This window comes from Lynx rufus, unplaced genomic scaffold (assembly GCF_022079265.1).
Source record: "Lynx rufus isolate CCGP_SWC_20201006 ecotype Redwood Valley unplaced genomic scaffold, mLynRuf1.p SCAF_20, whole genome shotgun sequence".
In the NCBI taxonomy this organism is placed as follows: Eukaryota; Metazoa; Chordata; class Mammalia; order Carnivora; family Felidae; genus Lynx; species Lynx rufus.
This window is the reverse complement of record NW_025814835.1, coordinates 14,339,461-14,351,267: the sequence shown is the minus strand read 5'-3', so window position 1 is coordinate 14,351,267 and position 11,807 is coordinate 14,339,461. Positions and strand designations below refer to the sequence as shown.

Here is an 11,807-nt window from a genome sequence, read left to right as displayed (position 1 = left end):
GGGGCGGTGGCCCAGGCGAGGAGACAGAGCAGGGGAGTCAGTAGTCAAAAACAGGGCTAGGGCCCTCGGAAAACGTGAAATGACCCCCGTTAGTCCTCTCACGTGGACCTCGCAAGATACTCGCCGCGCTCGGCGCACCTAGCGATCCAGCCACCGCCCCACCGTCCCACCAACGTCCTACCCTAAGCTGGCAAAGACCAGATATTAGGACCGCGCGGAAGCCGCCGAGAGAGAGGGGCGGTCGCGTAGCAGTTGGGCGTGGCTTCTCGAAGAGGCAGCCCTTGGGGGCGGGGAGAACTACGCAACCGTCAACTCTGGCCTCTGATTGGCTGAGTTGCCTGCGCGGAGTCCGCAAGCGTCTCCGCCCGGCCCGGCCGCTCCTCCTCCTCTCCCAGCCGCTGGGTCCACACCGGCTCGCGAGGGAACCGCTCAGGCGCCGCCGCCCCAGCCCAGTGCGGACGACGGGAGAGAGGGAGGAGGAAGAAGAACACACTCGCTTGCCTGCTCCCACCCGCACTCGGGCTCCTAGAGCCGGCGCGGAGCCCAGGGGGAGGAGCCGCCGCGGGCACGCCCCGCCTCCGGCCCGGGAAGACGACGCCAGCGACCCCGCCGGCCGGCCACCGCCCCCCTCGCCGGCCGAGACCCGCCCCCGGCCCCGGCCCCGGCCGCGGCCCTCCCCCGGCGGCATGGAGGGGCCCAGCTCTTGACGGCAGCGCCGCCGCCTCGGCCCCCGCCCCCCCTCCCGGCCCCGCCCGCCTGCCCGCCCCCGCTCGCATGTCCGCGCCGCCTTAGCCGAGGATGCTGAGGATGAAGCTGCCGCTGAAGCCGACGCACCCCGTGGAGCCGCCGCCCGAGGCGGAGGAGCCCGAGGCAGACGCACGGCCGGGCGCTAAGGCGCCGCCGCGCCGCCGCCGGGACTGCCGCCCCCCGCCGCCGCCTCCCGCGGGCCCGCCGCGGGGCCCCCCGCCGCCGCCGCCGCCGCCGCCGCCGCCCCGGGGGCTCGGGCCGCCTGTTGCTGGCGGAGCAGCGGCGGGGGCGGGCATGCCGGGCGGCGGCGGCGGGCCCGCGGCGGCGCTGCGCGAGCAGGAGCGGGTGTACGAGTGGTTTGGGCTGGTGCTGGGCTCGGCGCAGCGCTTGGAGTTCATGTGTGGGCTGCTGGACCTGTGTAACCCGCTGGAGCTGCGCTTCCTCGGCTCGTGCCTGGAGGACCTGGCGCGCAAGGACTACCATTACCTGCGCGACTCGGAGGCTAAGGCCAACGGCCTCTCGGACCCCGGGCCGCTGGCCGACTTCCGAGAGCCCGCCGTGCGCTCGCGCCTCATCGTCTACCTGGCGCTGCTGGGCTCGGAGAACCGTGAGGCCGCCGGTCGCCTGCACCGCCTCCTGCCCCAGGTGGACTCGGTGCTCAAGAGTCTGCGGGCGGTTCGGGGCGAGGGTTCGCGGGGCGGCGCGGAGGACGAGCCCGGCGAGCGCGGGGAGGACGGCGAAGGCGAGGAGGACGCAGAGAAGGACGGTTCCGGCCCGGAAGGCAGCGGCGCCGAGCCCCGGCCCGGCGGCGGGCTGGGCTTCAGGGCCCAGGAGGAACTGCTGCTGCTTTTCACCATGGCTTCGCTGCACCCGGCGTTCTCCTTCCACCAGCGGGTCACCCTGAGGGAGCACCTGGAGAGGCTCCGCACCGCGCTCCGCGGGGGGCCCGAGGACGCAGAGGTGGAGGTGGAGCCGTGCAACTTTGCCGGCCCCCGGGCCCAGGTAAGGCGCGCGAGCCTCCGGGCACCCGCGTTGCGGTCACCGCCCCGGCGGCCTCCCCGGCCTGGCTTTCGGATACCTCTTGGCCGAGCCTCAACCCGGCGCAGGTGGCTCGGAACACCCACCCCACGGCTCCCAGCCCGTAACACTAACTAATCTTCGTTCTGTTGGGCGGTTCAGTTCCACTCTCCCACCCTTCCCCCCCCTTCCCCCCCCCCCCCATGCACACTCAGGCACCCGCCATAACAGAATGCTCTAGAAGTCTCTTCCGTGCCGGAGTTGCCACGGGAAACATGGGGCTCTCAGCCCGGTCCCCCTCTCCGAGGCAAGGTCTCGGGACATTTTTGACTTGGAGCATCTCTCGCCCCAGGTGCTGGGAAAGGCAAAGCGCAAAGGAGACTCTTAGCTGCAGTCTGGCCCCGGGCAGCGCCTTCTCTTTCTCGCCATCTGGCGCTCTGGTTACAGTTTAAAGCTCTGCCTTATCCCCTCGCAGAGGTGTTCTAAAGGTGCGCTCCCGGCGTGCTGCCCGTGTCTTCAGCACAAAGGGGCTCTTTTCGCTCCGGCAATGCTGAGTTTAAAGGGGTCGTAGGGTCTTTTGGCTCCTGATTCTAACTTGATGTTCCCAGAAAAAACCCTGAGGTGGAGAGCAGCGAATCGACTCAAACTGGATGGGTATTAGCGCAGGTTGTCTGGCTAAAAAAAAAACAAACAACAACAACAACAAAAACTGTCTTAGAGCTGGCTGCGCACGCCCTTTACCTCTGGCATAATTTATTTTCTATCAGGCTTCAGTCTTGCCTACATATTTGAAGCAGGGGTATTTGTCGGGCCTTTAATGTAGGCATAAATGTTGTTTTCTAAAAGTTGTTAAACACCAAAATGTAGTCGACGAGAACCCAGATGAATCACTTGTCTCAAACATAAGCGAAGATGAAATTATGTAGAGCTGTAAAAGCATCTAATAATAATCTAGGCCCAATATGAAACCCTTGATCCTAACAACTTAATGGAGGGGAGGAGAGTAGGTTTCAGAGTAAAAACTGTGTGTGCAATAGAGTAAAAACTATGTACAATAACTTTATTTTCGTGGCGCACGGTTATTTAAAAGGTAGTAGTTTGGTTGCCATCCTTTTCAACTTAGGTGATCTCTAGGATGATCTACTGGAAAAGGGGATTTTTCCCTTTCCCTTCTTGAAAGTTAATTCAATTTATGTGTCTTATGTATCTTTCAGTACTCTGGAACTAAAACCGGACTTTGTGATTTTTCTAAGGGCTGTGTGGACTCCATATCCATCGAATCCGAGGAATTCAGGAGCTAGAAGGGATTTGGCAATAATCTAGGCTGAGCCCCTCCTTTTTAAAATGAGGCTTCTATGAAGTGACTCACATTGTAGGATATATTTTATCCAATTCCAATGTAGTAATGCTACTACTCTATTTTCTTGGTGAACATGTTGGTCATGTAGTGTGTATTTACTAGTAATATGCAACTGTATACTGTTGGTAAAAGTCCTTTTCCACTCCTAGACTACTCAGTAAAATAATTCCAAAAAGTCGTATAAGTCACTGTTAAATTTGGAGAAGAAAGCCTGAAATCAGAAGCAATACTTATGTCTTATTTTTTAAAATTTCTTATATATTGCCGAGATAATCTTAGATCGTAGATATAGTAAAAATGTCTCACAGTGGAACAGTTATATATCATTCCATTCATATCATTCCCGCAAGGATAACCGATTTCTGATGTTAACTGCCAGGAGTCTGTTTTTCCTTTAAATTTTGCTTGTAATGAGAGGGTCTGAAGGCGACTAGAGAAGGGGAGAGATACGTGCAACCTAGAATAATGAGATTTTTATCTTGACTGCAGTGTGTGGCCTTTTCTGGCATCCAGTGAGTGCTGGGAGGAGTGGGCAAAGTGAGGTCGGGCACTCTGCCATTAATTTCAGGACATTATTTCTCAGGCAGTGCCCTGTGCTGGGGCCATCAGTTGAAATGAGTGAATAAATCATAGGGGATACACGTACTACAGGTGACGCTGAAGGCTATTTTTAGACATCGGTGGCGTGATGAACTTTTTTCTCGGTTAGCATAGGGTTACCGTAGCAAATCATTCACGTCTCATTAAATTGTTCTGAGCCCGCACTTTCCGCTTGTTAGCGTGGACTCCGTGGCCCTCATCTGTGGCTTGTTCTGGCCTTGAAGACATTTCCGCGGATTTTGTTGCTCCCAAGCTGTCACTCTAAAGGCAGTTGATGGGGGTGGGTAGATTTGCATTTTCATTCGCTGCAGTCCAGACCAGCTGATCCTCGGCCTTCCGCCGGCTGTGTGCGGCCGGCGGGAGAGGGCCCACCTCGGAGTCTGCAGCGAGGCGCCCGAGTGTGGCACGTCCCTCTCGAGGAGGCGCCGCTGCGCGTCCGAGGGCCCCCGGGTCACGCGCCGCCGCGGACAGGCGGACCCGTTTGGGGACCCATCCCTCGGGGCACCTCCCCTCCCCCTCCCTGCAAGATGGCGGCTGCGGCCGCCCACGTGACTGGCGCGCCGGCCCCGCCCCTGGGAGGGCGGGCTGAGGCCGGGCCGCGCCTCCCGGGGGCTCCCTTAGGCCTCCGCGGGCTAGGCCGGGGCGCGGGGCTGAGTGGAGAACCACGTGGACGCTGTGCTCCGAGCAAGGCAAGGGGAAATTCGTGTGGCAGCCTTTCGTTGCCCCGGAAGTAACCTTTCAGACACGTGTGTAACTTTCCGCCAGGAATCATTCCGTTTCTTATTACTTTGATCCATAGAAAACGCACATAAAGTGGAATTAATTTCCTTTTCCATTAGAATAAGTGTACTGGCCCGGAATACCGTTTCTGGCTCTTTCAAGACTTGTATTCGATACCTAATATGCAACAGCTTCTTTTTGAAAGTTTTGTGTAAAAAAACTAGTAGAATCTGTGCTTTAATACGGATTTTATGTTAATTATATGCCTTTCCGGTTGACCAGTGCCAGCAAGTGTGTGGTGACATACCGTCGTTACGATGCAAATAGTCGAGGTGACAGTCCACAAACTTACCACTAGAATATGCTAATTAGTTCATTTTAGACAAATGAAAGATGTAAGTAGATATTTATATTTAAAAGTAACATGTCTTGAGTTTTGTTATGTGATTTAGAGTAAATGTTACATTGGATTATAGCTTAAGTATTGCCTTTAGGAGACTTGTGCGTGAAGTTCATGTTCTTCAAGTGCTGTGGACTGCCAGTCACTTACATAAAATTCAACATACAGTATTAAGTGTTTTAGGAAATTTGTGCGATTGACGTAGTTCTGTGTTAATAAAGTTACACACTGCATATGTAGCATACCTGGAAAAAATCAGTTTTAAAAATGGGTCCCTTATTAGTGGGGACCCAAACTTAGTGGTTTGTTAACAGTAGCAACAAAAAACTATATTTTAAAAGATACTAGTTTTGTTGCTGTTTCATTGAAAAGAGGAAAGACCGCCAAGCTTCCTATCTTTGCATGCATAAGGACGCTCTGTTCATCAAAATGGATATTCTGCATTTGGAGATTTAGCCCCCAATTAACAGCACGAAGGCAGAAAAACATAAAATACATAAGCTATCATAGTAGTGGTTAGTGGTTAATATTGTTGGTATGGCTGTGTTCTCTGCAGGTCGTGTTTTCAGTATCCTCAAAACATAGTTGCTTGGCAGATAGCTTGAATAAACCTTAGAAACTGAAACTTTCAGATAGTATTTAGCGCAGTAGATAGTATTTAATGTTATTTGGACTCACAAAAAACATACTTGAATTCAAAAAAGTATTAAGTGGCCGTGGGTCCTTTCCTTAGAAAAATCAATCAAGATACTAAAAAAAAAAGGAAATTTTGCAAAATTGTGGCTTCCTCATGGCACAGGTGAATTAGCCACGTGGTACCTGACAGAGCAGTTAATCTCAACTCACTTGAATAGAACACGTAGTGTACTGGTAGTGTTGGGACCTGGAAAAGAAGACTTCAAAAAGAGTTTTGGCATAAAGGCTCCTACTCTGAGATAACCAGCATGTGTATGTGGCAGCTATCCTATGAGAGCAGTGTCTAAAAATAAGAGAAAAGTCAGCGGTCAGGATTTCTGCTGTTATTATATTAGGCACTAACAAGATGCTTTCTTTCTGAAAGTGATTTTTAAGAACGGCTCTAATCTCCCAGGTAGTAAATACTTTTATTTAATTGTTGGCCACTGCTGGGGGATTTTTAAATGAACAGTGTCACTGGAGCGGTGGGCGCTAAGAAGGCTTTCCTCACTCCTACTGTGGGGATAATAACACTACTTAGGTGAGATTGTGAGGATTAAACGAACGAGTGCTTGAAGAATAACGTCTGACGCATGATCTTCAATAAATGTTGGCAATTATCGGTGAAAGTTAAGTCTTGTCTGGAGGGTGATGGGAGAAGAGTGGGTAGACCGTCTCACAGACTGGGAGTGGGGAGCAGAAGCAGCCGTGCCTTTTATAGGAAATTTTAGGTTGGTTTGGCTGCAGTGAAGTATACAAGCAGCTCAGCTAATAAATGCCATTTGAAAGAGGCTTTGAGAATATCAGAGTTAGTGATTATTTTAGTAGAAAAATGGGAGTGACTGAGATCCTCCACTGTGTAGGGAAAGTCTTTCTTAGACCACAGTAGGAGGAGAGGGTGGTGGAGAGGGGAAGGAAGCAACTTCTTTTCCTCAAATTAACTAGTATGGTATATCTACACCTTTTATGATATTTTTGTGGGGCAGGGCACGGGAAGTGTGCCTTAGAGGCTACCAGAGGCCTTGAAGGGTGATAGCCCATTTAGCACTAGACTTGGCTTAAGTTCCTACTCTGCCGCTCTGTGACATTAACCAGGCTACTTAAGTCCCTGAGCTTCAGTTTTATCTTCGAAATGGGGATAATAACTTTCATTTCAGGTTGTGGTGATTGAATTAATGAGATAAGATGCAAAATAATTCGCATCCTGTCTTGAGCATGAACGTTCTCTTGAGAGTGATGCTCAATGCATTTTTCTTTTCCACTGAGATGCCACCATCCAGATGGTTAAATCAGTGGTTTTCAGGAACGGACGTGTTTTTTTTTCTCTTCACCACTTAATAAAAGTCCATATGATGCAATATTTTTCATATTCTCTATTATCATACCTCTGAATTGATTGGTGTTCAGGAAGGATGGGTAATTGGAAAGGTAGTGTTTGAGCCATGTATTTGGGGCTGTTATTTGTTATTTTTATTTTTTTAATTAAGTAGGCTCCATGCCCATCGTGGGGCCGGAACTCATGACCCTGAGATCAAGAATCGTGTGCTCTGCTAACTAAGCCAGCCAGGTGCCCCTGGGGCAGTTATTTTTAATATTTACATTATAGAGATCCAATGTGTTACAAATAAACCCAAAGGAAGCATTTCTCTGGGTCACAAATTATTGAAATACATATTTTCTCCATATTGGGTTTGGGGATAGGAATAGGGGAATATATGTATTCCATATTTGGATTATCATTAACTCCCAGGCAACCATACTTAAATCTTTATCCGGTTTTCACATTTAGCTAGGGAACTGACCTATAATTTAAAGCTATTTTGCAGTTTTTTTTTTAAGTTATATGATTGTTTGTTACTTCAGAGCACAGCTTGGAATCCATGCACTTAAAGGAACATTTTATACTTTTTCTATAGAAGCTATTAAATTGGCTAATTTTTAAGCGGATTATTTTTGTCTTTGAGGTATTAATTTTTTTTTTTTTCTTTTTGGTAAGAGCAAAAAAAGACCTGCACTACCCCGGAAGCAGACTGAGCTTCACTTTTATCAACCTTTTTTCATTATGGAGGACTTGTAACAGAGGATGCCTTGTCACAAAAGCCTCCTTCATGCAGTCTATGTAAACAGTCACTCTGGAAGCGTGTTTGTGTTTTAGGTGGCAGAGCTGCTGGGTGCCCCGTAGTCCATTTCCCTTCTGTTCTTCCTATGCTCCAGGGAACATTTGGCCTCTCATTCCCCTCTAAATGTCTTGGCTCGTTCGGAGTGTTCCATGCTTATTCAAGAAGTAATTTATTTGAGGTCAGATTTAGGTTTTAAAAAGGTCACTTTGGCAAGTTGTTTGGTCTTCACAAGTTTCAGGCTGCTCCAAATAAAGTAGGGGTATCATCGCCGTTTCTTGCATGTAATCGCTGTGAAGATGAACCTGATCACGTGTGTGAAAATGCTTGGCAGACAAGGGTGAGTTGTATATATCATTTGATCTGTCCATCGTTCAAAGAGGGAATAGCACAATTTGCAGTGGATGAACAGAAATGCAACAGTTGGAAGAGCTGATAGGGTTTGGGTTACAGGGGACCTTGACAGTCTGGTGAGAGGAGTAGGTTGTCAACACGCTGCTGTGAAAGCCATTGAGGAGACGTGTGTGCGCGCCAGTGGTGTGTCTTCCTAGAACAGCCACTGACGCTTTCTTTAAATGTGATGTGTGTGAAAAGCGTGAATCGTTGGTTCAGGAAAAAAAAAAAAATCTTCCAGACTAATCTGGTTCTCTCAGGGAGCGATTTTACTTCTTACCACTCTGATTTGCTTGATGACCCTAATCCTCTCTTCCCCTCCTACCCTGAATCTACTCTTTCCTCATCCTTGCTGTCACCGTTCTCTTTTGGGACTTTATTCCTAACGGATTCCACTTCTGTCAGCCTTCCTACCTCTTACCTGTTGGATACTCCTGCCAGTATGTCTTCCTAAAGTAGTATTTAATCATCTCACCTGCCTCACAGTGACGGATGGAGCCTGGCCTCCAGTAGGTCTTGGGACTCAAAATCCCTTTTTCCCCACTTTTTTCATACATCATGCCTCCCAGTCAAAGCTGGCCTATGTCATCACCTCTTGCATGATGTTTTCTGGAATTGCCCCTGTGATTCTTTGCTGCTTCTGAATTCCAGTAGCGTGTATATTCTGTGCTGTAAATTTGGTACTTCTATGATTTTTTTCTGTTTTTTTTCAAAAATATTACTTTGAAATATTTTTAACTTATAAAATTGACCTTTCTGCCTAGATTTTAAGTTCCCCAAAGGCTTAGACATCGTGTCCCTTTTTTTTTTTTTTTTTTTGGTCAGCATTGCATATATCATACAAAATCACTTAAAATTTCCTATGCTTAGGCTTTTTAGACATGGCTCTGAAAAATACCAATATGATAAATTACTTTAAAACAAAGTACATTACGGGGCGCCTGGGTGGTGCAGTCGGTTAAGCGTCCGACTTCAGCCAGGTCACGATCTCGCAGTCCGTGAGTTCGAGCCCCGCGTCGGGCTCTGGGCTGATGGCTCAGAGCCTGGAGCCTGTTTCCGATTCTGTGTCTCCCTCTCTCTCTGCCCCTCGCCCGTTCATGCTCTGTCTCTCTCTGTCCCAAAAATAAATAAACGTTGAAAAAAAATTTAAAAACAAAAAACAAAGTACATTAGGAAGTTTTTTTTTTTTTTTTGTCTTGTAGGACTTCTATTTTTCAGCTACTTTAACAGTATTTGTAGCTTCTAGGCACAACTTTTTTGGAAATCATAAAAGGAATTGCTTCTTTAGGTGAAAAGCATAGAACAGTATATATTTGAACTGAATCTTCAATGAGGAAATGCTGAGTAGGTGTATTTATTAATCTATTAAAATCAGACCATTTATAGTCCAAATTAACTAATTTTTTTTGTGTGTGTGGGGGGGTATAAATTGGTGCAAACGTATGGATGATGTTTGATAGAGTGGAAAAAGTCATAAATTAGAAACCATTTTGTTATTTGAGTAGTTGTTCGTAGTTGAGTTCCAATGTATGATTTGAGGACCAGCAGGAGTCAGATACGGAGTTGAGATAGTACCTTGCTTAGGATCAGAAAATTGAAAACTTAACTTTGGTCACTGAAGTGAGCCATCTACAGTCTAAGAGTTGGGGAAGTTTTTGTTTCGTATTAGGAATATCTTGTTGGGATAGTAAAGAGACATGACTTTACCCCGATATAATTGTCTTTTGGGGAGGGGAGTATCAAATTATTGAAATTCACTGCTGGTGCTCGAAGCGACAACATGATCCCATAGTGTTTGGAGAGTACTTCTTGTGGAAGAGGCCATCATGCATACAGAGAGGGTGCCTCATGACAGCCGTGGTGTGTGGCTTTGTTAGTTAGGGAAGGTGCCTCCTCTAACAGGTGGCGTTAAACACAGTCCTCCTACTGCAGTGTTTCTCAATCTGTCATATTTACCAACCGATAAGTCACTGTCAAGGATCCTTTCTGAACTCTGTAAGCTTCCATTTCTGCATGCTTCCAGGAATGTTTCCCCACCGGAGCTGAAGGCTGTCCATACCTTTGTCCGGCCTTCCATACCTTTGTAGTTTGTGGTCCAGTATAGTTCCCACCTGTCCACGTGTCAGCTACACGTGCCACCTACACATGGCGCTATTCACGTTGAAAGCAGCAACCTGAAGGCAGTTTTACAAGGAAAACCTCAAGGCCAGTGACGTTTTCCTGGAGTGAAAACCGCTGCCCTCGCTTGTCTTCCATTCTCCACTGCTCTCCTCCTCAGTAGCCTTCTTTATCAGCCTTCTTTTTTTCTTTTAATGTTTATTTATTTTTGAAGGAGAGAGCAAGAGAGACACATTGTGAGCAGGGGAGGGGCAGAGAGCGAGGGAGACACAGAATCTGAAGCAGGCTCCAGGCTCTAAGCTGACAGCACAGAGCCCGATATGGGACTCGAACTCACGAGCTGTGAGATCATGACCTGAGCCGAAGTTGGACGCTTAACTGACTGAGCCACCCAGGCGCCCGCCCTTAGCATTCTTTTGTCAACTTCCCTAATTGCACATCCTATGAGTTCAGTTCTCTGGAAAAGACAACTTCAACAATTTTAATGGTTTTTACATTTGTAATGAATTCACAGAGTTCCGCAAAATGCACAGAAAGATACAGTGATGTTTCCATCTGTCATCGTGTTCCACCCACTCAGTTGTAGTCCACCCCTACTCTGCACCGGTCACTGCCGTTAGTGCACAAGTGTCATGGTGAGGAGAACTTGTGTAGCTGCAGTCGCTGTGGCCAAGTCCGGTCTGGGGGCCGTGGTGGTAGAGAATACACGCGGGCTCAGTGAACTGTCTGCCCTCTCTCCCCGCCCCCATTCAGTAGCTAGAGTGCACTTACCCTGGCTTTGAGATGGTTCTTTCAGCCACATTCATCTTGATGAATCACCTTATCCCCACACTTGTAGCCACACTAAGTTCGGAAGGAAGTGAGCCTGCAATCCTGGCAGAAATGCACCTGGGCGGTCTTGGAGCGGCTGAGTGTCGCTGTCCCTCCTCTGAATGGTGCTGCAGTCACGGACGGTACAGCTTTCACACGCTGCTTACCAGCCTCGTCTCTTCTCACACGGCCTCTACCTTTCCTCATGTGCTGGAAGGGGGTGCAGACAGAACTTTGGGTTGGGGTGCACTCTTTCATGGAGTAGACATGAGGCAGGCGCCTGCCTGGTCCTCCACAGCCTCTTCAAGAGGAGTGAGTAACTCTCACATCCTTCCCAGCTTCTTCCCTCTTTTTCCACCGAAATGGATAAAATTGGCCATCTCAGTATTGTTGCTAGTAACGAATCATTTTCTAACATTCAAGGCTTTCTATGAATCTTGCATAAATAATAGCTGCTTTAGTTGCAGCCTTGGTTATTGAAAGAAGAGAGTTTAAAATCTGTAACTGTATAACAAGTTATCCCCAAACTTACTGGCTTAAATCAACACCATTTTGTTATGGTTTCTCACGGTTCTGTGGGCCAGGGATTTAGACAGGCCGCTAAGAGCAAGGACAGCTTGTCTGTTGTGGGGTGTCCGGAGATGCAGCTGGGGACTGGAGGTCATCTCAGTGTGGTCTCTCTAGCGTGGCATCCTCAGGGCGGTGGCACTTCTTACACGGTGTCTCGGTAGGCCCAGGCTTGCAAGGCTTCTTGCCCTGCCCTCTCCCATCCCGGAATGTTCCTTCCCTCATTCTGTTGTTCACGCAAGCCTCGAGAGCCAGCCCAGACCCGCTGGCTGTGGAATTAGAT

The 11,807-nt window shown here is 48.8% G+C and overlaps 1 protein-coding gene across 2 annotated transcripts in view; it reads left to right on the top strand.

Moving 5' to 3' along the window:
- The first annotated feature begins 404 nt into the window (after positions 1-404).
- The window catches only part of ZCCHC2 (zinc finger CCHC-type containing 2), a 63,622-nt gene continuing 52,219 nt past the window's right edge, over positions 405-11,807 (top strand). For both annotated transcript variants that reach the window (XR_006963268.1, XM_047086157.1), the window contains exon 1: positions 405-1,749. Coding sequence is in view for 1 of the 2 variants with exons in the window: in XM_047086157.1 (XP_046942113.1) it covers positions 799-1,749 (951 nt within the window). In the remaining variant the exon portion in view is untranslated. The remainder of the gene's footprint in view (positions 1,750-11,807) is intronic.